The 27,214-nt window shown below is 40.1% G+C and overlaps 1 protein-coding gene across 2 annotated transcripts in view; it reads left to right on the top strand.

Moving 5' to 3' along the window:
• LOC111961221 (lysosome membrane protein 2) overlaps positions 1-27,214 on the top strand; it is a 99,484-nt gene that overhangs the window by 56,573 nt on the left and 15,697 nt on the right. For both annotated transcript variants that reach the window (XM_070440527.1, XM_070440523.1), the window contains exons 2-7: positions 4,392-4,549; positions 11,607-11,755; positions 12,040-12,230; positions 12,426-12,517; positions 13,498-13,617; positions 19,848-20,026. In XM_070440527.1, the coding sequence (XP_070296628.1) occupies positions 4,458-4,549; positions 11,607-11,755; positions 12,040-12,230; positions 12,426-12,517; positions 13,498-13,617; positions 19,848-20,026 (823 nt within the window). In that variant the 5' untranslated portion in view covers positions 4,392-4,457. The remainder of the gene's footprint in view (positions 1-4,391; positions 4,550-11,606; positions 11,756-12,039; positions 12,231-12,425; positions 12,518-13,497; positions 13,618-19,847; positions 20,027-27,214) is intronic.

The following is a 27,214-nucleotide window of genomic DNA, read 5'->3' as shown; positions in this document are numbered from 1 at the left end:
GGGAGCACCCCCCTATCCACATCGACGGGTCAGTAGTGGAGAAGGTGGAAAGTTTTAAGTTCCTCGGTGTACACATCACGGACAACTGAATTGGTCCACCCACACAGACAGCGTTGTGAAGAAGGCGCAGCAGCGCCTCTTCAACCTCAGGAGGCTGAAGAAATTCGGCTTGTCACCAAAAGCACTCACAAACTTCTACAGATGCACAATCGAGAGCATCCTGTCGGGCTGTATCACCGCCTGGTACGGCAACTGCTCCGCCCACAACCGTAAGGCTCTCCAGAGGGTAGTGAGGTCTGCAGAACGCATCACCGGGGGCAACTACCTGCCCTCCAGGACACCTACACCACCCGATGTCACAGGAAGGCCATAAAGATCATCAAGGACAACAACCACCCAAGCCACTGCCTGTTCACCCGCTATCATCCAGAAGGCGAGGTCAGTACAGGTGCATCAAAGCAGGGACCGAGAGACTGAAAAACAGCTTCTATCTCAAGGCCATCAGACTGTTAAACAGCCACCACTAACATTTAGCGGCCGCTGCCAACATACTGACTCAACTCCAGCCACTTTAAAAATGGGAATTGATGGAAATTATGTAAAAATGTACCACTAGCCACTTTAACAATGCCATTAATATAATGTTTACATACCCTACATTACCCATCTCAATATGTATATACTGTACTCTATATCATCTACTGCATCTTGCCATCTTTATGTAATACATGTACCACTAGCACTTTAAACTATGCCACTTTATGTTTACATACCCTACAGTACTCATCTCATATGTATATACCGTACTCTATACCATCTACTGCATCTTGCCATGCCGTTCTGTACCACCACTCATTCAATATATCTTTATGTACATATTCTTTATCCCTTTACACTTGTGTGTATAAGGTAGTAGTTGTGGAATTGTTAGGTTAGATTACTTGGTGGTTATTACTGCATTGTCGGAACTAGAAGCACAAGCATTTCGCTACACTCGCATTAACATCTGCTAACCATGTGTATGTGACAAATAAAATTTGATTTGATTTGATTTAAATCAGTATATTGCGATTTTCGGTATTTTCTTTGTTCTGCGTTATGCTGAGTTGGACACATCTGCGCCTCATGGCTAACGTTTGCTGTTAATTACACAGTTGAAGACGACCTTCTACAACCGAGCAACGATTATTCTGGACAAATGACAACTTGTACAAGATTCTGATGGAAGCTCATCAAATAGTAGGAACAATTTATGATGTTAATTCGTATTTCTGTCGAAATTGTTTAGACTAATATTTCGCCATTAATTTGTAGCTATTACAATTTCGACCAAATAAAGATATATATAGCCACTAACCAAGAAACAACTTCATCAGATGACAGTCTGATAACATATTTATTGTATAGCATATGTTTTTTTAGAAAAATTTGCATATTTCAGGTATAAATCACAGTTCTACATTGCAGCTGCAATCTGAAATAGTGCCGAAGCAGCCAGAATAATTACAGAGACCAACGTCAAATACCTAAATACTCATCATAAAACATTTCTGAAAAATACACAGCGTACAGCAAATGAAAGACCAACATCTTGTGAATCCAGCCAATATTTCAGATTTTTTAAGTGTTTTACAGCGAAAACACAATTTAGCATTATATTAGCTTACCACAATAGCCGGAAACATAAGCCGTTTACCAGTAGCAAAGGTTAGCGATTGTAACAATCCAGCAAAAGATATATAATTTTTGACTAACCTTGATATACTTCATCAGATGACAGTCCTGTAACATCATATTACACAATGCATATAGGTTTTGTTCGAAAATGTGCATATTTCCGGGATCCGGGAGGGAACTGTATGCACATTTTTCTAACAAAACATATGCTATACAATAAATATGTTATCAGACTGTCATCTGATGAAGTTGTTTCTTGGTTAGTGGCTATTTATATCTTTATTTGGTCGAAATTGTGATAGCTACCTATGCAGGAAAAAAATGGTGGGAAAAAAAAGTTGTGTCTTTTGCTATCGTGGTTAGCTAATAGATTTACATATTGTGTCTTCCCTGTAAAACATTTTAAAAATCAGAAATGATGGCTGGATTCACAGATGTGTATCTTTCATCTGGTGTCTTGGACTTGTGATTTAATGATATTTAGATGCTAGTATTTACTTGTGACGCTATGCTAGGCTATGCTAGTCAGCTTTTTTACTGATGGGGGTGCTCCCGGATCCGGGATTGTGTGCAACTAGAAGTTAACAAACTATAGTTTAGGCAAGTCGGTTAGGACATTGTCGTGTCTTTACTATCATTAATAAGAAACCTCTGGCGAGTCACCCTCCCGGATCCCGGATCCTCCTCATCAAAAAAGCTGACTAGCATAGCCTAGCCTAACGCGACAGGGATATCATATAATATAATTTCATGAAATCACAAGTCCAATACAGCAAATGAAAGATAAACATCTTGTGAATCCAGCCATCATTTCCATTTTTTTTTATATTTTACAGTGAAAACACAATATATATTTATATTAGCTCACCACAATAGCCAAACACACAACGCCATGTTTTCACCATGTTTCCACCACAAAGGTAGCTTTCACAAAACCCACAAATAGAGATAAAATTAATCACTAACCTTTGAAAAATTTCATCAGATGACAGTCTTATTATACAATAGAATTATGTTTTGTTCGGAAATTTGCATATTTAGAGCTACAAATCGTATTTTTACATTGCAGCCACCATCACAAATAGCACCAAAACAGCCAGAATAATTACAGAGAGCAACGTGAAATACCTAAATACTCATCATAAAACATTTATGAAAAATACATGTTGTACAGCAAATGAAAGATAAACATCTTGTGAATCCAACCAATATTTCCGATTTTTTAAGTGTTTTACAGCGAAAACACAATATATATTTATATTAGCTCACCACAATAGCCAAACACACAACGCCATTTATTCACCGTAAAGATAGCTTTCACAAAACCCACAAATAGAGATAAAATGAATCACTAACCTTTGAACAACTTCATCAGATGACAGTCTTATAACATTATGTTATACAATACATTTATGTTTTGTTCGAAAATGTGCATATTTAGAGCTACAAATCCTGGTTTTACATTGTGAATACGTTGCTATGATCCACCAAATGGTCCGGAGAAATTTTGGACAGTCACGTAATCTAACCAAAAAAATCATCATAAACTTTACTAAAAAATACATGTTGTATAGCAAATGAAAGATACACTGGTTCTTAATGCAACCGCTGTGTTAGATTTAAAAAAATAACTTTAGTACAACATACAGCATGCAATATTGTGAGACAGCGCTCACCAATTCTCCGCCTTGTTGGAGCCAACACAAACCACAAAAATACGAAATAACATCATAAATATTCTCTTACTTTTGATGATCTCCATCAGAATGTTGTGCAAGGAGTCCTAGTTCCAGAATAAATCGTTGTTTTGTTTTAGAATGTCCATTTCTTCTGTCGAATTAGCAACTTTGGCTAGCCATGTGGAGGGCACATGTCCAAGAAATCTTTGCGCCTGGAACGAAAAATTCCCAAATTCCCAATAAACGTTGAATGAACTGGTCAAACTCGGTTGAAAATCCTACTTTATGATGTTTTTCTCATATGTATCCAATAAAATCAGAGCCGGAGCATTTCGTCGTGTATACCTAACGCTTTTCAGAAGACAATATGAGGTTCCCTGGTGCGCAGTTGAATACTGACAAAAGAGCGGACCTGTCACTCCAAAAGCTCTCATGCGGTCTCACATCAAGCTAGACACCCCATTCCACCTTCCACTGCCTGTTGACATCTAGTGGAAGGCGTATGAATTGCATACAGATCCATAAATATAAGCCAGTTGAATAGGCAGGCCCTGACACAGAGCCCCATTTTCAGAATTTTCACTTCCTGTTGGGAAGTTTGCTGCCAAATGAGTTCTGTTTTACTCACAGATATAATTCAAACAGTTTTAGAATCTTCAGAGTGTTTTCTATCCAATAGTAATAATAATATGCATATTGTATGATCTAGAACAGAGTACGAGGCCGTTTAATTTGCGCACGATTTTTTCCCAAAGTGAAAACAGCGCTCCCTATTAAGAAGAAGTTTTAATAAGAAATTTGTGGAGCGGTTGAAAAACGAGTTTTAATGACTCCAACCTAAGTGTATGTAAACTTCCGACTTCAACTGCACCATGTTCTCACCGGCCTAAACACCAAAGAGCAGGCAACACAGAAGTTGATGTGCACAAAACAGACCACATAATTCAGCATTCTTCATATTCAAATTGACAACTGATGTAAAATGGGCTTTATAAAATACATTTGATTGATTGGTTCTATGTTTGTATCTTTCAGGAGATAACTCTGACAGAGGGCAGCCGTGTGTTTGAGACATGGAAGAACCCTCCTCCTCCCATCTTCATGCAGTACTTCTTTTTTAACGTCACCAACCCAGACGAGTTCCTGGCTGGAGCCAAGCCTTTCGTCTCTCAGGTTGGCCCTTACACATACAGGTAGGATTTGTGATGAATTGATGTGGTGTTCATAAAGACTTTTTGAATGATGTATGAAGTTCTAGTTTATCGCTCAGGTTGGCTCATACACCTACAGCTATATGTAGGCAAAGCACCAGCTATACTGATATTTTAAATCACCCTTTATGTAGTATGACATTGCTTATAAATGATATGTGAAGCATTTATGTGGTGCTTATAAAGCCTTTATGAAGCCATTATGAAGCCTTTATAAGTTTAAAGTTTGCCCAAACTAGAGACGTTTTTTTAAGGGGAACATATCTGCCCACCAAGAAAGCTATGTCCTGCTCCTTCCCTGACTTTTCCTAAATGTTTGTATTTTACACTGCTCATATCCGTGCTGTCCATGCATTCAGCACATGACCATTCGCACGGCAACATTTATTTGGCTGCTATAAGCAAAAACTAGTAACATAATAAACAAAAAACTTAAATATGCTCTTCTGTAGTCAATGGATGATAGGGCGCCAGAAACCAGATAGAAACTGATAATGGTGCACGTGACTTCAGTTAAGTTTTGGTCCGCCGATGTCGAAACCAAGTACTTGCTCAATTGCTTTGCATTTCTGGGGGGAAAATCAACCAGGCCAGCGGTGACTGTCTGAGACTGTGGTTTTGAGACTCGTGGAAGCAGAAATGTGACCATTGGCAACTTGTTCATACACTGGTGCTTTTGTTTATGAATACAGCAAATAATTTCACCTGCACCTGGCTGATTATATTATTATTATCATCTTTTCGTTTCTACTTTTCAAAAGAAGCTGTAACTGGACTTTATTAATAATTACTATGAGTCTAAAACTAATCGAATCTACAAATAAAGTTGATCAAATTAATTACACTGTCATGTTTTTATTGTAAGGGAAACGAAAATAGGCTATAGGCCTACGTTTTTACTAGGACTTTGTAGAATTATACAAAACATATCCTTGACTCTATCTAAGCAATCTTAATTCTCAGCCTTTTTGTTTTTCAATGTGTGTTTTAAAAGAGAGCTTATCGCCAAGTACTTATATTGGGGAACTTGCTTAATTTGTGTGCAAATATGTAGGTTCACAGGGTCAATATTACAAGACCGAGAGAACAACATAAACATGCTTTAATAAGCATTTAGCACTATTTTAATAAGATCAGTAAGCAATTTTTGAATTGAGTTAAAACCATGCTGAAGGTCATAAATGGCCTGCTGTACTGAGGGGGCACAGGAGTAAATACTGTAACTGAATCATCCGTGTGGAGATGAATGTTAGAGGTTTTAACAGATAGACCAATATTATTTATATACATACTGAAGAGAACAGGGCCCAAAATCGACCCATGCAGCACACCTTTCGTAATATTGAGGAACTAGATTTGATACCGTCAGTAAGCTAGATACTGTAGTTTTTGAACCAATATAGGCCTATTTCAGACAACCTTTGAGCAGGGAATGTGATGAAAGAAATGCAAGCTGAAATAAATAATTCTCTCTACTATTATTCTGACATTTCACATTCTTATGTTATATTATATTTTAACCACTATATTTTAGGAATGTGAAATGTCAGAATGATAGTAGAGAGAATTATTTATTTCAGCTTGCATTTCTTTCATCACATTCCCAGTGGGTCAGAAGTTTACATATACTCAATTAGTATTTGGTAGCATTGACTTTAAATTGTTTAACTTGGGCCAAACGTTTTGGGTCAAAATGAAAAGGCCTGATAGTGGCGCTAGAGGAAAGGTCAAGTGGTCACCAAATCAAGGTTCCTTCCACTTGGGGTCTTGATTGTGCACAACACATTTTATGGCAATCCAGCCATTACTTTGAGACATATATTGTTCTCAGTCTGTTCTCAGTCTTGTTCTCAGCCTGTGGGCATTATGTGTATAGTGATCCAATATCCATAGCCATACCATTTAACAGTTATCACTGGCCCTTGCTCAGCCTTACTCACCAAGAGCCCAGCGCCAAGCCTTCTTGCTAGCAAAGTCACTGATCAGCTTGTTTTTCAACATCATCACTTTGTCTGTCTCTTTCTGTGCACAGTCTCTCATTTTCTCCATCCACATCATCTGCATTGGTACTGCCGGCACTGTCTTTCACCTCTTCATCCACTTCCACACTCCTCCCTGACAAAACTATATCACTTGAAGAGGGTCCTGGCTCTGTAGAGTGTAGATGACGCATATGATAATATATATCCTATGTTATAATACCATTTGTAATAATATCATAACCAACATTTCAGTTACAACCATTTTGTTGACTTAAATTAACTGCATGCACCACAGAAAAAATTAAACAGCACTGAATCCTGCAGAATATTGACCCAAATTACCTGCAGTTGCATATCACCACCACTAGATGTCAGTAAACAACCATATTTCAGTCTGCATCAAAGCCATGGAGCCATACCTTGGCCATATGACTTGAAGGTATTATTTTAACTTTGGCTGTCACTAAATGCTTCAAACTGTCCAGCATCCAATAGACTATTGGTTGTTTTTGTTTCATATAATGATCATCATGTGGACAAATAATTACAGTGTTTGAATTCTTATCATTGAAGAGGATTTAATCATTTTACTTTTTTTCATAATAATAAAAAAATGTATTCCCACGGACCCCCTGCAATTATGCCAAATGACATGTCATTCAACACAATGCTGCTCACCTCCTTCAGTTGGGAGTAGGGCTGGTTCAGGGATATGGGGATGGGGAGACAGGGCTGGTGAGCCTGAAGCTGCACCTGTTGGGCATGGCACAAGGCAGGGGCAGGGACAACTGATTTAGTATGAATAGCTTGCTAAAAGTTTGCCTGCGTTGATTAAATGTCGGCAAAAAGAGGAGCGAAATATAAACACCCAGATCTGTGAAGATATTAAGTAACTAATGTTAGGGGAGCAAAAGTAGCCTATTTCACTATGGACTAAGCTAACAGGTTAATTTCCACCACTCACGGACTACACCCACCTTTCTTTGAGAAAAATTGGCATACTGTAGCCCTTTCTTTTTTCTCTCCTGTCTTTCTTTTCTTTCTTTTCATTTTTGGTAGCCAGATTTTTCCTTAGGAAACTGAGACATGATGCTCCACCGGCACTCCTCACTCGCAATTCACTGCTAGCAAGTATCGTTCGCGCATGGTTTGGGGGCAGGACCGAACCATTGCATGTAAATAAACCGTTCATTTTATTAGTACATTGTAAATCAAATATTATATTAATGATGATAGGTTAATAATTTAATATTGATTTTTTTTTTCCTAATGTTCTAATATTTTTTTAAGGCCCCTGTCAGTCACAGGCCCTTAGAATCGTCCTAAAGCCCYCCCCCCCCCCCCCCCCCATATGGCACGCGCCCCTTTGTGTGAGGTGTATACTTTTGTTTCAAAATATATTTGTTTAAGTCTACCAAGAATCATTCTGTGTGACCCTGATTTAGCCCACTGCAGTAAAAGGTTCAAGTTAGGGCGGGTTGGTTCAGTTATCATGAGTTAGATTTAGCTCAATGCAGATATATGTCAGCCTATCGAAAGCTGGCATCAACCAATCCAGATTAGGATCACCCAAAATTAATAATTAGGATTTGGCATAGTTAGATTGCAAGTCAGACTATCGGCTAAGAGCACATGTTGAGGCAGAGGGAGGGCGACAAATTCCCACTAGTATAAATTCGTCATTGTTAACAAGAGAGAGATACAGACACTTTTAAGTTGTCGTTTGTAAATATGGAGACATCTCCACCTCTGTCAACTCCATTGGATTTAAAAACATTATAAACAGTCAAAGACACATCAGTATCCGGCACAGTCTTAATTAGCCAAGTTTCAGATATTACCAGAATGTCCACATGTAGATATATTGTCTAGAACTGTACAAATGGGCCGATGCCTAGAGCTGGTACGTGGGCTAAAACAAACTGGTTACATGCAGTATGATGATAATGCTGATTATTTATGGTTGGGCACTGGGCCTGAAATAATTAGATGCTTGTTGGTCTTTCAGAGTTCCAAACAGTTATTTAAAATCCTGTTTCAGCTGTTCTGAGCTAGCCATCCCAATGTCATTAGATCCCACATGGACTACGACAGCGACAGCCCCCATGTTATGGCGTAAAACGATAGGAAGCAGCCTGTGTCCGAGCCTCAGGATAACACAATGTTTTTGCATTGGGAACAAAGATGTTTCTCACATTAGAGCTGCCGATGATAACAGATGGTGAGATTTGTATTTGTATTTATTATGGATCCCCATTAGCTGAGCTACTCTTCCTGAGGTACAGCAAAATTAAGGCAGTAGTACAATTTTAAAAACATTACAATACATTCACAACAGATTTCACAACACATTAAGTGTTTGCACTCTACTACCACATATCTACAACACAAAATTCATGTGTACGTGTGTGTATAGTGCGTATGCTATCGTGTGTGTCTGTGCATGTGTTTGTGTCTCTTCACAGTCCCCGCTGTTCCATAAGGTTTATTTGTATCTGTTTTTTAAATCAAATTTTACTGCTTGCATGAGTTACTTGATGTGGAATAGAGTTCCATGTAGTCATGGCTCTATGTAGTATTGTGCGCCTCCCACAGTCTGATCTGCTGTCATGTCTTCTGGTGGCATGTCTTGTGGGGTATGCATGGGTGTCTGAGGTGTGTGGCAGTAGTTCAAACAGACAGCTCAGTGCATTTAACATGTCAATAACTCTCATAAAAATACAAGTAGTGATGAAGTCAATCTCTCCTCCACTTTGAGCCATGTGTCACGCCCTGACCCTAGAGAGCCGTTTTATTTCTCTATTTGGTTAGGTCAGGGTGTGATTTGGGGTGGGCATTCTATGTTTTCTATTTCTTTGTTTTTGGCCGAGTGTGGTTCTCAATCAGAGGCAGCTGTCTATCGTTGTCTCTGATTGGGAATCATACTTAGGCAGCCTTTTCCCCACCTGTATTTTGTGGGTAGTTATTTTCTGTTTAGTATCTGTTTACCTGACAGAACTGTTCGCTTTCGTTTTGTTACTTTGTTAGAGTGTTTCTTTGATCAATAAAATCATGAACACTTTCCACGCTGCGCTTTTGTCCACTCATTCCGATGAGAGCCGTTACACCAGGAGAGATTGACATTCATAATAGTTATGTTAGCTCTCTGTGTACATCCAAGGGTTAGCCGTGCTGCCCTGTTCTGAGCAAATCGCAATTCTCCCTCTTTGTGGCACCTGACCACACCACTGAACAGTAGTCCAGGTGTGACATATTTAGGGCCTGTAGGACCTGCCTTGTTGATAGTAAGAAGGCAGAGCAACACTTTATTATGGACAGACTTCTCCCCGTCTTAGCTACTGTTGTATCAATATGTTTTGACCATGACAGTTTACAATCCAGGGTTACTCCAAGCAGCTTAGTCACCTCAACTTGCTCAATGTCCACATTATTCATTACAAGATTTAGTTGAGGTTTAGGGTTTAGTGAATGATTTGTTCCATTTCAGTTTCTGTAATAGCTGACATGTAAAGTGTTGAGTCATCCGCATACATAGACATGCCAGCTTTACATGCCAGTGGCATGTCGTTAGTAAAGATTGAAAAAAGTAAGGTCTGTCAGTTTTTGTAAAAGAAAAAGAGAGACCCACACTCTAGGAGCTCAATTTAATAACATATATCCAACGTTTCGACAGACAAGCTGTCTTCATCAGGGTATAATGCCAAACACTGCGGGTGACTAGTTTATATAGTCTCAAAGGTGTCTAATAATGGCAGGGTGTGGCCTGATATCATTGGTTAATTCTTAGATATAAAAATAAATACAAAAAACATGAATGATAGCCTACGATCATAGATACAATTTGGCTACATAGGCCTACAAACATTTACAATGAATAGCAAAATCACAATAATAACAGGAATGGTGTACTGTACGTTGAGACCAAAGGGAGCAAGGGTCTTTAAATTAAAGATCCAGGCAGCCTCTTGTTTTAACAATAAATATTTGAGGTCACCCCCTCTCCTAGGGAGACCTATGTGTGTGTCCTTTGACACTATATAAACTAGTGACCCGCAGTGTTTGTCATTGACACACCATACCCCACCTTGTTTGATGTTTTTATTGTTACTGGTATTAGTTTGGAGGTTGCTTTGTCAAGTTGCTTTGACATTTGATCGCAATCAGGAGTTTGGAAACTGCCAGATGGTGAAGCATGATTCCTCACTCCAGTGAATGCGTTTCCACTGCTCCAGAGTCCAATGGCGGTGAGCTTTACACCACTCCAGCCAATGCTTGGCAGTTTGACAGACAAATATGGGTTTGGTGGATGCCAGGAGAACACTACCTGTCCCAATGCATAGTGCCAACTGTAAAGTTTGGTGGAGGAGGAATAATGGTCTGGGCTGTTTTTTATGATTCAGGCTCATTAGTTCAAGTGAAGGGAAATTTTAACGATGCAGCATACAATAACATTCTAGATGATTCTGTGCATCCAACTTTGTGGCAACAGTTTGGGGAAGACCTTTTCATGTTTCAGCAGTAACAATGCCCCTGTGCACTAAGCAAGTTCCATACAGAAATTGTTTTATATAAGCCTACAGTTTCTTTATCTGAATCTCTGATATTCAATGATATTCAATCAATCAAATGTATTTATTAAGCCCTGTTACATTCAGCAGAGGTCACAAAGTGCTATACAGAAACCCAGACTAAAAACCCAAACAGCAAACAATGTAGATGTAGAAACACAGTGGCCAGGAACCTAGGAAGAAACCTAGAGAGGTACTAGGCTTTGAGGGGTGGCCAGTCCTCTTCTGGCTGTGGAGATAGTACATGGCCATAAAGGCCAGATTTTTCTTCAAGATGTTCAAACGTTCAAACGAACAGCAGGGTCATTCAGAGGTCGAGTGTTCCATAGCGGCAGGCAGAACAGTTAAAACTGGAGTAGAATCATGACCAGGTGGACTGGGGACAGCAAGGAGTCATCAGGCCAGGTAGTCCTGAGGCATGGTCCTAGGGCTCAGATCCTCCAGGAGGGGAGGGAGATATTGACTTTCCCCATGTCTCCTCTGTCCCAGGGAGTACAGGCCCAAGGAGAACGTGACCTTTTTAGAGAATGGGACCAGGGTCGCTGCCTACCAATCCAAGACCTTTGTGTTTCTGCCAGAGAGGTCAGTGGGTGATCCTGACATAGACATGATCACAACCATCAACATCCCAGCTGTGGTGAGTAAAAGTGTGTGTGTGTGTGTGTGTTTACACTGTTATGAGCTCTTATTTTTCTCTTCTAAAGCCAACCATCATGTTTAGTGTTGTGTATGTAGAGGTTTAACAGCTCCTAAGTTTAAGCATACCATTCATTTCTTAATTTTTCTTTGTTTTCTCTTTTTTCTTGTTGTTATTTTAAGTAGTTGTGTTGTTTTTTGGTCGTTGTGTTTGACAATAAGTAATCTCTCCCAACCCTCTCCATTACCCCCCCCCCTCTCTCTCTCTCTCTCTCCTCTGCTCAAGCTGTGATGAACAAGGTAAAGGATAGCTTCTGGAAGAGTTCTATGGTGTCTATCTGGATGAACTCCCTGCATGTGGGCATGTTCATGACGCACTCCGTCAACGAGCTTTTGTGGGGCTTCAAGGACCCTCTGCTGTCCCGCATACACCCCATGAACCCTGAGATCGACGAGTACTTTGGCCTCATGTATAAGGTAGGTCAGGGAGTGAATACAAAATACAACATCTGACACACTCAACCCTTTCTGTAAAGAACAATATAAACTGTCTATGGTCCTTGATACCTGTTGTCTGCTGGTGGTTGCCACTTTCACCTGAATATAAAATATTACTATAATAAATATTAATGGCCTTTTAGAATGATTTTCCTTCTCTTTTCCACTCTGTAGAAAAATGGAAGCAATGATGGTGAATTTGTTTACCATACCGGGGAGGCAGACTTCATGGACTATGGCAGGATAGCCAGATTTAAAGGAGAAAGGTACTGAAACATTTTGGCCATATTTGGGGAGTTTATCCCATTCTTCTCTGCAGATACTCTCAAGCTCTGTCAGGTTGGATGGAGAGCGTCGCTGCACAGCTATTTTCAGGTCTTTCCAGAGTTGTTAGACAGGGTTCAAGTCCAGGCTTTGTCTGGCCACTCTACTATAAAGGCCTGATTGGTGGAGTGCTTTAGAGATGGTTGTCCTTCTGGAAGGTTCTCCCATCTCCACAGAGGAACTTTGGAGCTCTGTCAGAGTGACCATCGGGTTCTTGGTCACCTCCCTGAGCAAGGCTGTTCTCCCCCGATGGCTCAGTTTGGCTGGGCAGCCAGCTCTAGGAAGAGTCTTGCTGGTTCCAAACTTCTTCCTTTTAAGAATGATGGAGGCCACTGTGTTCTTGGGGACCTTTAATGATGCAAACATTTTTTGGTACCCTTCCCCAGATCTGTGCCTCGACACAATCCTGTCTCTGAGCTCTACCCAACAGTTGCTTCAACCTCAGGGGGACAGGGTTATGACCCAAATGGCACAATGTTCCCTATGTAGTGCACTACTTTTGACCAGAGCCCCTATGGCCATTTGGAATGCAGACTGCAGCACCAGAGATAGAGACTCCCCAGAGGTCCCTAGCCTAGCCAGAAACCAGAACACAGAGCACAGAGCTGCTGTGTGCTTGACACATCCTAGTACTTAGCCCAGTTGGAAAGGTCTCAATGAAGGCTTCCTGTCAGCTTTCTTCTAATGTAATAACAGACCTGCCAGTATGTATCATGCAGCACCTTTTCCTTCCCCCTTTGATTAGATAAAGCACACATTTTGATTAGCTTTCTTTAATATGTTGATTGATAAGTCACACAAGCCTAAACAATCAAGCATTGGGCTAGATGGTGATTTGTATTTAATAGGTATTATAAAGATGTACATGTATATTTTTTCTTTATTAATCAAGTTACATTTAGAAATACATTTTGTGTTTCAGCAAACTGAGTCTGTGGACGTCTGAGCAGAGTAACATGATCAACGGTACAGATGGCAGTGCCTTCCATCCCCTGCTGTCCAAGAAGGAGAGACTGTACATCTTCAGTCCTGACCTGTGCAGGTAGGCTACAATACAGAATCTTACAGATCAGGACAGAACAGATGTCTCACTAAACTGTATGTCAAAGGTCACTAAAACACACACATTTTGACAGGGTGGGATCAATTCCATTTCAAGTCAAGTCAGGAAGTATTGCTTTTAAATGAGGAAATTGAAATGACCCCAACTCTTCTAAACAGTATGTCAAAGGTCAGTGTTAAATATATACAGTTTAACTTTGGTAAATGGATCCCACAAGAAAATTGTAAGTTTAGAAGCGATGTTGCTCATTTGAGCGATGGCCTGTGGCCTCATATGTGACTTTTGTGGTAGTTAATTTCTTTACTATCAAATGAGGAGAGACAAACTTATCACACAATTCAGAGTTATACTTAAACTAAATCTGTATTCTCTTATTAAAAAGGGTCAATACATCACACACATATAAAGTGAATCGATTGAGTGAGCTACGATAATGATGGCTGGTCGACGAATCACCCTCAGATGATTCGTTGAGAGCCCCGAGACAAAGGTACAAAGGTATTTTATAGCCAAAATACACCTCCATCAGTCTACATGACAAACAACAGATGTATGGAATGGGTCACAGGGTTAAGATTTGTATGAAAGATACTTAAAATTCACAGCAGACTGTATCTGCTGTAAAAAAAAAAAAAAAAATTATCATTGTGTAGAGACCAGGGTCTGGCCCCGAGCCATCTCTCCCTGGTACCTTCCAGTCAGGCACACAGACACTATTCATGCTATGGAATGTCGTCTTGTTAGGTTTATCACCAATCCATTGTCTTCTGTCAGTGTTAAATCTTCCAGAGGCCCATCCTCAGTAAAACACACACAGATGAGTGTTCTAACAACCCCTTATTCTGTTGCGTAAAACAACCATTTGATGCAATAACAGTATTATAACATAATCTTGTAATTTATCTCACATTCCCCAATGTTGAGAGTCCTCTCAACTTAAAAGAAAATTACAAGATTTAAGAACATTAATTCACTTGTAGAAAATGCATACATTCTTCATAAAACAAGAAGCATGAAAGCAATAATTCATTGCATGGATTCCTGCATGTGACAGGCTGCTATAGCACCGGCTCAGCCTGTCTCCCGTTTCAACCTCCAACACAATGTGTCTGGGGAGGTCCTGATACACAGACACCTGCATGCAGGTTATATGATTCAAGGCTATATCTTAATAGACAGTGAAAATCTAATGTTTAATGCATAATGCAGTGCATGCAACAATGGAGTTTATTAAAATAAGCTTTCGTTTTCTATCACACTCTAATGGATCAGCAAGGTGGAAATAACTATTTTTTTTCCCAGACACTAAAATCTTGTTGGACAAATCCAGGTAGTGGCTTCTGGTTTAAGTCAAATGTATTACGTTGGTGCCTAATGAACAAGACCCAAGACAAGCTTCATGATTCCACTATTTATAAGGCAATGCCTATAGATAAAATATTAGGATCAGTTTCACCCTCCGGATCAGAGTTCACCCTCTCCATTCACCAGGGTATGCTGGGAATAGTGTCAACATCTTTAGCTCACAACAGCAATCAAAACAATCAATCCCAAATACACTAATTGCTTCACTCATATAGTTATTAACATACTAAACTCAAATCAATCCTTCAGTTTTAAAAATCATTCAGTTTCCAAATCAAATCATAATTAGAACCCAATTCATTATCCAACCAAAATGTAGAATGACATTGCTCAGTGATAGGACCAATCACTTAAAACCCTCAATTTAACACACATCGACATTGGCAGAATGTACATTTATATTAAAATACAGTATAATTATCCTATAATTCTAGTATTAACTTTCTTATCATGATTATAATTACATATCAGTGTTCTAATATATTCTAAATCTAAATGACTATAATTTTAGCAGTGTGTAGAGTGGATGGCCCATGATAATGTCCCAATTTCAATGTCTCACCTGAGCCACCACCACCTTTATGTCTTGTCCATTTGTCAACCAGTATACCAGCGACATAAGAGAAGATTGGAACAGATTTCTCCCCATGCTCACTCCACATGGACTCCTGTCACACTCCTGAGAGGAAAAACAGCTTAGATTGGATGCTGTACACCGGTTGCTGGCTCTCTCAGGTCTCTCAGTAAACAATAGAAGTGGCGCCGACGGGGCTGTATTGAACACATTTGTCACTCTTCTTCAGCCCGTTAGAGGGGGTTTTGAGGTACACACACTGTTTGGTCCAATTATCTCTTCCATGCATTAAGACACCGACTGACGTCACCTTTCATGATAACCTCAAGAGAGGACAGATCAGAACAACAGTTTAGTTCATCGGGAGAAATGCCAACAATCCATCAGACCTAATCTGGTGAGATTTATATCAAAACGAACAGAACAAACAACACAAGCAACACAGCAATACACTTCTTCACATATCACTCAATACACTCGTACATACAGTTGAAGTCAGAAGTTTACATACACTTAGGTTGGAGTCATTAAAACTCGTTTTTCAACCGCTCCACAAATTTCTTATTAACAAACTATAGTTTTGGCAAGTCGGTTAGGACATCTACTTTGTGCATGACACAAGTAATTTTCCCAACAATTGTTTACAGACAGATTATTTCACTTATAATTCACTGTATCACAATTCCAGTGGGTCAGAAGTTTACATACACTAAGTTGACTATGCCTTTAAACAGCTTGGAAAATTCCAGAAAATGATGTCATGGCTGTGGATGTATTTCAAGGCTTACCTTCAAAATCAGTGGGAAAATGGGAAAATCAAAAGAAATCAGCAAAGACCTCAGAAAAAAAATGTGGACCTCCACAAGTCTGGTTCATCCTTGGGAGCAATTTCCAAATGTCTGAAGGTACCATGTTCATCTGTACAAACAATAATATGCAAGTATAAACACCATGTGACCACGTAGCCGTCATACCGCTCAGGAAGAAGACGTGTTCTGTCTCCTAGAGATGAACATACTTTGGTGCTAAAAGTGCAACTCAATCACAGAACAACAGCAAAGGACCTTGTGAAGATGCTGGAGGAAACAGGTACAAAAGTATCTATATCCACAGTAAAACGAGTCCTGTATCGACATAACCTGAAAGGCCGCTCAGCAAGGAAAAAGCAACTGCTCCAAAACCTCCATAAAAAAGCCAGACTACGGTTTGCAACTGCACATGGGGACAAAGATCGTACTTTTTGGAGAAATGTCCTCTGGTCTGATGAAACAAAAATAGAACTGTTGGTTTGGAGGAAAAAGGGTGAGGAGGAAAAAGGGGGAGGCTTGCAAGCCGAAGAACACCATCCCAACCGTGAAGCACAGGGGTGGTAGCATCATGTTGTGGGGGTGCTTTGCTGCAGAAGGGACTGGTGCACTTCTCAAAATAGATGGCATCATGAGGCTGGAAAATTATGTGGATATATTGAAGCAACATCTCAAGACATTAGTCAGGAAGTTAAAGCTTGGTATAAATGGGTCTTCCAAATGGACAATGACCCCAAGCATACTTCCAAAGTTGTGGCAAAATGGCTTAAGACAACAAAGTCAAGGTATTGGAATGGGCGTCACAAAGCCCTGACCTCAAACCTATAGAACATTTGTGGGCAGAACTGAAAAGCGTTTGCGAGCAAGGAGGCCTACAAACCTGACACAGTTACACCAGCTGTGTCAGGAGGAATGGGCCAAAATTCACCCAACTTATTGTGGGAAGCTTGTGGAAGGCTACCCGAAACGTTTTACCCAAGTTAAACAATTTAAAGGCAATGCTACCAAATACTAATTGAGTGTATGTAAACTCTGACCCACTGGGAATGTGATGAAAGAAATAAAATCATTCTCTCTACTATTATTCTGACATTTCACATTTTTTAAATAAAGTGGTGATCCTAACTGACCTAAAACAGGGAATTTCTACTAGGATTAAATGTCAGGAATTGTGAAAAACTGAGTTTAAATGTATTTGGCTAAGGTGTATGTAAACTTCCGACTTCAACTGTATCACTCAAGGTGTGTAAACTTAAATCTAAAACCTCAGAGGACTAGTACCTCCCCCATCATTTTGACACATGACTCCCAATGTGAGTAATGTGTAAATAAAAAAATAAAAAGTACTGGTTAAAAAATAAAACAAATATTTTCAAATATCAAAATCGAATTAGCATAACTACCCTTAATATCTCCATGAAGAAAAATAATTGTACCCATACGGTCATAGTAAAATAGACTTAAGACAGCCTACCCTTAGTCAAAGGCAATGCCCTCTCCTTCTTCACAGTGGTCCTAATCACAAATATGGCTAAGAACTATAAACTTCATCATAATTATCAATATTACAAATGACCTTCAAATCAGTATTACAAATGACCTTAAATGAATTATCCAAATGGCTTTCCAGTGAGGGTGATCAAACCACACAGGAAAGTCAGGACAGAGGTCAGAGGTCATACAAACCCTTCAAATAAGTGTTTCTTACTATATTAGACTAATTAATAAAAAACAGTCAAACATTTCATACATTTCATATCCCAGGGTTCCAGTAAGTTTCCAGTATATGTCTTATCAAAAGAATTCATATGTTCAATTATTAAAACTCACAAAATAATAACTTCAGAAAAATCCATGTGTGTGTGTCCCTTTAAGATACCTTGGCACAAAGACAAACGGAAAACTCACTAAACCCAAATGAAAAAGAACACTCACAATAAATCAAACATAGTATTTTAAAAACACCAACAAATAGTCATAACAAATGTGTTGTGTGTGTGGTATTTCCAAACCTTAAGGTAAAAACAAACAAAAATGGCCTTATTTCATTTGGTAGTTTACGGTCTCAATTTCACGCACCGCTCTCCCCAAGACCATAGCCCTGTGAAACATTTCAATGAGAGAAAATGACTACCCCCATTATCCTGGAATCTTTTTTCAATTTCATTAGCATTCACTATACTAATATCATACTCAGTAACCCAAAGGTTTATGATAATGATAAGTCCTTTTTACACACATTGTTTTAAGAATTAGGGAAGAGAGCTGATGCACTTTGTCCCACATCAGCAAAATGTCCTTTGACAATGACCAAAGGATCAAGTCAACTGGATGTACCAGTTTTGAGGTCAATTCCATTTGGAATTTCTGTTTAATTCCACATTGGAGGAATGTTAATCTCTGATGAAAAATAAATATATAAATGTAAAGTTAAATAAAGTTAAAGATCTAGTTGTGGATTTCAAGATTAGAGGAATGTAAACGACTTAAAGATCATCTGGAGTTACCATTAGGGTTTTGGTCAATTACGTTTAGAATGTCAGTTTATGCCCTGAGTTAACTTAATTGAAATTGATTCGAAAGCTGGGTACCAGTACCCCAGGAATCTCCAGAGGTAATTTCCCCTGTGGGTGACTTGTTGTGAGTGACATGACCTGTGACCCCTGACCTCTAACCTATGCGTGTAAATTGGATTTAGGGTCTGTGGGTAGAAGCAAGTGTAGTTCAACACATGTTCACCACTACACAGCTTCTGAAAGATGAGCTCATGTCTCAGACAATAAAGAGCATTGTTGCAGGTGGCCTACCTGAAGGCCTGACAGTCAGACCTGGGTTCAAGTACTATTTGTAATCATTTCAGATACTTTAGCTGGGCTTGATTCAGCTTGCCTGGCATAATGGAACCAATAGAATAGTCACAATCGCCTCCAAGCAGGTTAGAGCAAACTTTCAAAGGATTTGAAAGATTTCGAATACTATTTGATCCGAGGTCTGCTTACAGTATCCTTCCAGCCTTGGCTAAGACTGTGTGTTGTCATTCATCTTTTCTAAACACCACAGAATCCATGGCCATGTTTACAGTATGGTGCCTACAACAGTATCTTATTGTCTAGTGCACTGCAGTTCACTAGCAAAATGTAACACTTTTCACTAGGGGGAATGCAACACTTAATATAATTAAAAGACCACCCTTACTGTTGGTGTGGCTCCATTCATTCATATCATTCCAAATGTGAGCGAGATAGTTCCGCAGATATTATGAGCTGTATTAATTTAAAACATTAGTAGGGAATGCTCTAAGTGAATATTGTGTTTGTTTTTTATGATCATGTTTTGTCATTTAGTATTTTATTGTGTTTTATATTGATATGTGTGTTTTGTATTGTACGGGTCTCATTTGAAAAAGAGACATGGTGTCAATATGACACCCTGTTAGACAGTACATTTTCTGTTGTGATCCTCAGGTCCATCTTCATGGAGTTTGAGAAGGATGTGGATGTGAAGGGACTCTCAGCGTATCGTTTCACCCCTCCTCGTGACGTGCTGGCCAGCAAGGAGGAGAACCCAGCCAACGAAGGCTTCTGTGTCTCCCCCAAAGAGTGCCTGGGTAGCGGAGTGCTCAAAGTCAGCGTGTGTAAAAAAGGTAGTTAGCTCCAGCCCTCTACCTCCACCTCCTCTCCACCTCTCCTCTCTCTCTGTATTTCAGATCGGTGTAGTAGGCCCTATTCCATTTCAATCAGGTGTGTTCAGGGAACAAATTGAGTATATACACACCCCAGAACACAGACACACACACACACACACACACACACCACACCACACACACACACACACACACACACACACACACCACACACAACACACACACACACACAACACCACACACACACACACACACACACACACACACACACACAACACCACACACACACACACACGAGGAACAGACACACACACACACAATTTTATACAGCTGCACCATCGAGAGCATCCTGATCAGTTGCATCACCGCCTGGTATGGCAACTGCTTGGCATCTGACTGCGCTACAGAGGGTAGTGCGTATGGCCCAGTACATCACTGGGGCCAAGATTCCTGCAATACAGGACCTATATAATAGATGGAGCGCCAAGTCTAGGAACAAAAGGCTCCTTAACAGCTTCTACCCCCAAGCCATAAGACTGCTGAACAATTAATCAAGTGGCCACCGGACTATTACATTGACCCCGACCCCACCCTCCATTTGTTTTGTACACTGCTGCTACTCACTGTTCATTATCTATGCATAGTCACTTCACCCCTACCTACATGTACAAAATACTTCTAACCTGTACCCCCGCACACTGACTCGGTAACGGTACCCCCTGTATACAGCCTCATTATTGTTATGTTACTGTGTTACTTTTTATTATTAGGTAAATACTGTGTTACTTTAGTTTATTAGGTAAATATTTTCTTGACTCTTCTTGAACTGCGCTGTTGGTTAAAACTTCTTAAGGATCTGCCCCTTTTTTTTAAAGGAAACACTTTAAAGTTTGTGGAAATGTGAAAGGAATGTAACAAAATATAACACATTAGATCTGGTAAAAGATAATCTAAAGAAAAAAACAATATTTTTTTTATTTTTTTTTATTTTTTTGTACCATCATCTTTGAAAGGCTATAATGTATTACTCAAGCCCAGGCGCAATTTAGATTTTGGCCACTAGATAGCAGCAGTGTATGTGCAACATTTTAGACTGATCCAATAAATCATTGCATTTATGGTAAAAAAAAATTGCCATGACTGCCCAAATGTGCCTAATTGGTTTATTAATAACTTTTGAAGTTCAAAATTGTGCACTCTCCTCAAACAATAGCATGGTATTAGTTCACTGTAATATCTACCGTAAATTGCACAGTGCAGTTAGATTAACAAGAATTTAAGCTTTCTGCCAATATCAGATATGTCTATGTCCTGGGAAATGTTCTTGTTACTTACCACCTCATGCTAATGGAATTAGCCTACGTTAGCTCAACCGTCCCATGGGGGACCCACTGATACTGAAGAAGTTTTAAGGGCTTGTAGGTAAGCATTTCATGGTAAGGTCTACACTTGTTGTATTCGTTGCATGTGACAAATACAGTTAGATTTGATTTGTTTCAGCTCCACTGTCTCTAACCCCCCAGAACCACAGGTCAGGCCGGGAAGGACTGAAAGTGGCCTTTTGGGGAAAGAGCAGTCAGTGCTCTTAATAGGAAATAGGGTGCCATTTTAGACACAACCTTCGTCTCCATTGTTGTGCTTGCCCCGCAAGTGTCTCTCTGTGATTTATCACCAGTCGTTTACTGTGATAACCCAATCAGTGGGTTGCCAAGCCAAAGTTGCCAAGGTTGCCATACCAAACGAAACTAACACACTCACTCACTCGTCCATGTTTAGAAGAGCAAACACATTGTTTGATTTGTGAGTGGATCCAGGTCGTTTACCATCAGGCCTGGGTTCAAATGCTATTTGTCAAATCATTTTAAATACTTTATCTAGGCTTGATTGAGCTTCCCTGACCCAATGGGACCAATAGAATATTTGCAAAAGTTCAAGCCCCGCCCATCTGGCACTATAACCCTAACCCCTCCTTATATTTAGTTAATATCCTGATCACCAGGCCAAGACATGGGAAGTGAGGGAGGCGTAGCTACAGTTGAAGTCGGAAGTTTACATACACTTAGATTGGAGTCATTAAAACTCATTTTTTCAACCGCTCCACAAATTTCTTGTTAACAAACTATAGTTTTGGCAAGTGGTTAGGACATCTACTTTGTGCATGACACAAGTAATTTTTCCAACAATTGTTTACAGACAGCTGATTTCACTTATAATTCACTGTATCACAATTCCAGTGGGTCAGAAGTTTACACACACTAAGTTGACTGTGTCTTTAAACAGCTTGAAAAATTCCAGAAAATTACGTCATGGCTTTGGAAGCTTCTGATAGGCTAATTGACTTTTTGGAGAAATGTCCTCTTGTCTGATGAAACAAAAATATAACTGTTTGGCCATAATAACCATCGTTATGTTTGGAGGAAAAAGGGTGAGGCTTGCAAGCCGAAGAACACCATACAAACAGTGAAGCACGGGGGTGGCAGTTTTCATGTTGTGGGGGTGCTTTGCTGCAGGAGGGACTGGTGCACTTCACAAAATAGATGGCATCATGACGTTGGAAAATGATGTCGATATTTTGAAGCAACATCTCAAGATATCAGTCAGGAAGTTAAACCTTGGTCGCAATTGGGTCTTCCAAATGGACAATGACCCCAAGCATACTTCCAACGTTTTGGCAAAGTGGCTTAAGGACCACAAGGTGAAGGTATTTGAGAGGCCATCACAAAGACCTGACCTCAATCCTATAGAACATTTGTGGGCAGAACTGAAAAGGGTGTGCAAACAAGGAGGCCTACAAATCTAACTCAGTTACACCAGCTCTGTCAGGAGGAATGGGCCAAAAAGTTATTGTGGGAAGCTTGTGGAAGGCTACCCGAAATGTTTGACTCAAGTTAAACAATTTAAAGGCAATGCTACCAAATACTAATTGAGTTTATGTAAATTTCTGACCCACTGGGAATGTGATGAAAGAAATAAAAGCTGAAATAAATCCTTCTCTCTACTATTATTCTGACATTTCACATTCTTAAAATAAAGTGGTGATCCTAACTGACCTAAGACAGGGACTTTTTACTAGGATTAAATGTCAGGAATTGTGAAAAACTGAGTTTAAATGTATTTGGCTATGTTGTATGTAAACTTCCGACTTCAATTGTATATGCTCCAAAATGACACCCTGGGCTGTGGTCAGGGTGTCAAAAGGGTGCCATTTGGGACAAAGCTCTTGTGTTATGAAGTATTTTGCGTTGCCATGCTAATTCCCACTCTCTCAGGTGACAGTGGCTAGCATTTTAGTCACACCACCACTCAAATAAAATAAAATGTTTAAAGTGCATTTAGAATTGCAACACACTTTGCATTAAAGCAATAATAGAAGAACATAGAAAACGAAAAAATCTATTATTAAAAGTCGGCTCAAGAGGTGTGTTTTTAAAAGTGATTTAAAAACCTCAATGGTGTTTGCCCCTCTTACCTGACAGGGCAAGCTGTTCCACAACTGATGTGTTTTAATAGAGAATGCTCCGCCCCCCCGCCTTGGTTCTGCATCTAGGAACCGGGAGCAGAGCACCCTCACTGGATTGTAAGAAACAAGCATGTCTGTCAGAAGGGGCATGCAGTGCCTTAAAAGTTAGGATTAAGATCTTAAAATCGAAAATCAGACTGATGCTTTACAGACAGTCAGTGTAGTGCAGATAAAACTGGAGTGATGTGCTAGTGTTGGTTATAATCTGAGCTGCAGTGTTCCATACAAGTTGTAAGCTTCTAATATTAGAATCTGAGCAGCTGGAGAGGAGGGCATTATATTAGCCTAGAATAGATTAAACAAATGCATGGACTTTTTGGCATCTGGCTGGAAGATTAATTCTAGAAATGTTCCTGAGATTGAAGTATGTTGTTTTGGACATGCTTTTTATGTGGTTGTCAAAAGTTAGGCCGGGGTCAAAGGTAACACCAAGGTTTTTAACAACCATGTTTGGTGTAATGAGGCAACCATCAATGTTGAGAGTGAGGTCTGACACTTCGTAAGTTTCTTGTGGCCAAGAAGCATCATTTCCGTATATCAAAGTTTAAAAGCAAGAAGTTGGTTGTCATCCAGTGTTTACATCTGGTGATACAAGTCTCAAGGTAGGCTGACTTTAAAGCATTGTCTGGTTTAAAAGATCAATACAATTGGGTATAATCAGCGTAGAAATGTTGTTGTGCTTACGAATGACATTACCAAGGGGAAGCAAGTTCAAGGAAAATGAAAGAGGTCCAAGCACAGAACCTTGGGGAACGCCACATTCAACCTTCAGATTAATGATTGTGCATCTGAACAAATTGATACCGCTCAGAAAGGTATGATTTGAACCAATTGGGAACCTGTTCCTAGACCAACCAAGTCTTCTAGCCTCTTAGTGAGAATAGCATGATCAATCGTATCGAAGGCAGCACTTAAATCTAAAAGAACAAGAATAGAGACGTGACCAAGGTCAACGACAGAAGTATGTAATTTACTACCTTGACAAGTGCAGACCCAGTCCTGTAAAATGGTCTACAACCGGAATGGTATGTTTCAAAGATACTGTGTGAATGAAAAAAATATGTCAGCAGCTGGGCTCCGGCTTTCTCTAGTATCTAAGAACGGAAATGGAGATTTGAGATTGCCCTATTGTTTTTTAGTTTTTAGACCTATAATATTGTTTTTTAAGAGGTCTAATTACAGCCTATTTAAGAGATTCAGGGACTATTCCTGTTTGGAAAGATGTGTTTACAATTATTAGTGGGAGAAGTTCTTTGACTAGCTTCGTGGGTATAGGGTCAAGTTGGCAGGTGGAAGGCTTGGAATGCATAATAAGTTCAACCAAGTCAGGGGTGTTTAACAATCCAGAATAGCTGTGATCGCCTCATACTCCTGTGGGGTTTGTGGCATATCAGATGACTTCATTGAGATTTTAGCTCTAATTGTAGTAATTTTCTCATTTAAAAAAATCATAAAATCTCTTACAGGTGAGGCTAGAAAATGCTCAGGCAGGCTGCTTCTATGTGAGACTGGCTACAGTGCTGAAGAGAAATCTAATAATTTTGTTATCATCTATTAATTTAGGAGTAGGACGCATGCGCAGATCCTAGGGCTTGCTTGTAATCAGTGATGCTCTCTGTCTTGCCATGCCAGCCAGCATACTTCAAGCTTGGAGGAATGCTATTGTGGTATTAATGCTAGAATCGATCATTTCTGGGAGGAATTTATAAGGCCGCTAAAATAAAATCCAGGTTCAGATCTAGGGCGGACTATCAATTGAATTTCAAAAGTTCTAAGTACATGGTCTGAGAGTACAGGATTTTGAGGAGAGACTGATATATTTAAAATATCAATGCCATAGGATAGGGCTAGATCTAGCGTATGGCTATGGCAGCGGGTGGGCACAATACATTCTGAGCAAAGACAAAATACTCTATAAGAGGGAAAAACGCTATTCCCAGGGCATCACTGTTATTGTCCTCATGTACATTAAAATCACCTATAATTACTATTTTGTCATATAGGATTACAAGGCTTGATAAGAATTCAGCAAATTCTGGCAAAAACATAGTATAAGGACCAGGTGGTCTGTAAAATTCAAGTAGTATTTTGCCTTAAGCATGGCATAATTCAGAGTAACACAAAGGAGAAAAAGTCAGTAGCAGCAATAGGTTTTAAACAGAGCTCTTGTATGATGGTATGATGGCTAGCCCACCACCTCTTCCTGATTCACTAGATTTGCCATTGGAGATGCCTCATTTAGAGCCACATACTCATCAGGTCTCAGTTAAACTCATAATATCCATATTTTTTTAAATAACCTTTATTTAACTAGGCAAGTCAATAAGAACTAACTCTTATTTACAAAGACATCCTACACCAGCCAAACCCGGACGACGCTGGGCCAACAGGTTGGATGGAATGAATCAAATCGTATTTGTCACATGCGCCGAATACAACAGGTGTAGTAGACCTTACCATTAAATGCTTACTTACAACAATGCAGTTTTAAAAAATAAGAGTTAAGATATTATTTACAAAATCGACTAAAGTAAAACAATTTTTATAGTAACAATAAAATAACAATAATGAGGCTATATACAGAGGGCACCGGTACCGAGTCAATGTGCGGGGGTACAAGTTAGTCGAGGTAACTGAGGTAATAAGTACATGTACTGTAGGTAGGGGTAAAGTGACTCAGCATTGGTAATAAGCAGCGAGTTGCAGCAGTGTAAAAAAAAGGGGTGGTTATGCAAATAGTCCAGTTTGTCACGCCCTGACCATAGAGAGGTTTTTATCCTCTATTTTGGTTAGGCCAGGGTGTGACTAGGGTGGGCATTCTAGTTTCTTATTTCTATGTTTTCTGTTTCTATGTTTTGGCCGGGTATGGTTCTCAATCAGGGACAGCTGTCTATCGTTGTCTCTGATGGGGAATCATACTTAGGCAGCCTGTTTTTCCACCTTAGTTGTGGGTAGTTTGACTTTGTTAGTGGCCTGTATAGCCCTAGTAAGCTTCACGTTCGTTTTTGTTGTTTCTTGTTTTTGTTGGCGACATATATAAAATTAAAATAAATGTACGCTCACCACGCTGCACCTTGGTCCGGTCATTTTCCTGACGACGTTCGTGACAGAACTACCCACCACAAACGGACCAAGCAACATGGTAAGGAGGACTGGACATGGGAGGACATCGTGAGTGGGAAAGGATCCTGGACGTGGGGAGAGATCCTAGCGGGAAAGGATCGCCTGCCGTGGGAGCAGGTGGAAGCAGCGAGGAAGGCGGAGGCAGCGAGTAAAAGGGCCCAGGATTACACAGGGTCACGCCTGGCACGAAAGACCGGGAGGCCACTCCAAAAAATGCTTGGGGTGGGCACTGGGAGATTGGCTGAGTCAGGTTGGAGACCTGAGCCAACTCCTCGTGCTTACCGTAGGGGTGCGTGGTACTGGTCAGGCACCGTGTTATGCGGTGGAGCAGCCCGGTGCGCTACATTCCAACTCCCCGCATTGGCCGGGCTAGAGTGGGCATCCAGCCAGGACGGGTGGTGCCGGCTCAGCGCATCTGGCCGCCAGTGCGTCTCTACGGCCCAGGATATCCTACGCCGGCTCTGCGCACTGTGTCTCCGGTGTGTCTGCACAGCCCAGTGTGTCCTGTGCCAGCGCCCCGCCTTGCCTGGCGAAGGTAACCATCC

This window comes from Salvelinus sp. IW2-2015, linkage group LG4q.1:29 (genome assembly GCF_002910315.2).
Source record: "Salvelinus sp. IW2-2015 linkage group LG4q.1:29, ASM291031v2, whole genome shotgun sequence".
Lineage (NCBI taxonomy): Eukaryota > Metazoa > Chordata > Actinopteri > Salmoniformes > Salmonidae > Salvelinus > Salvelinus sp. IW2-2015.
This window is presented reverse-complemented; position numbering and strand designations above follow the sequence as displayed.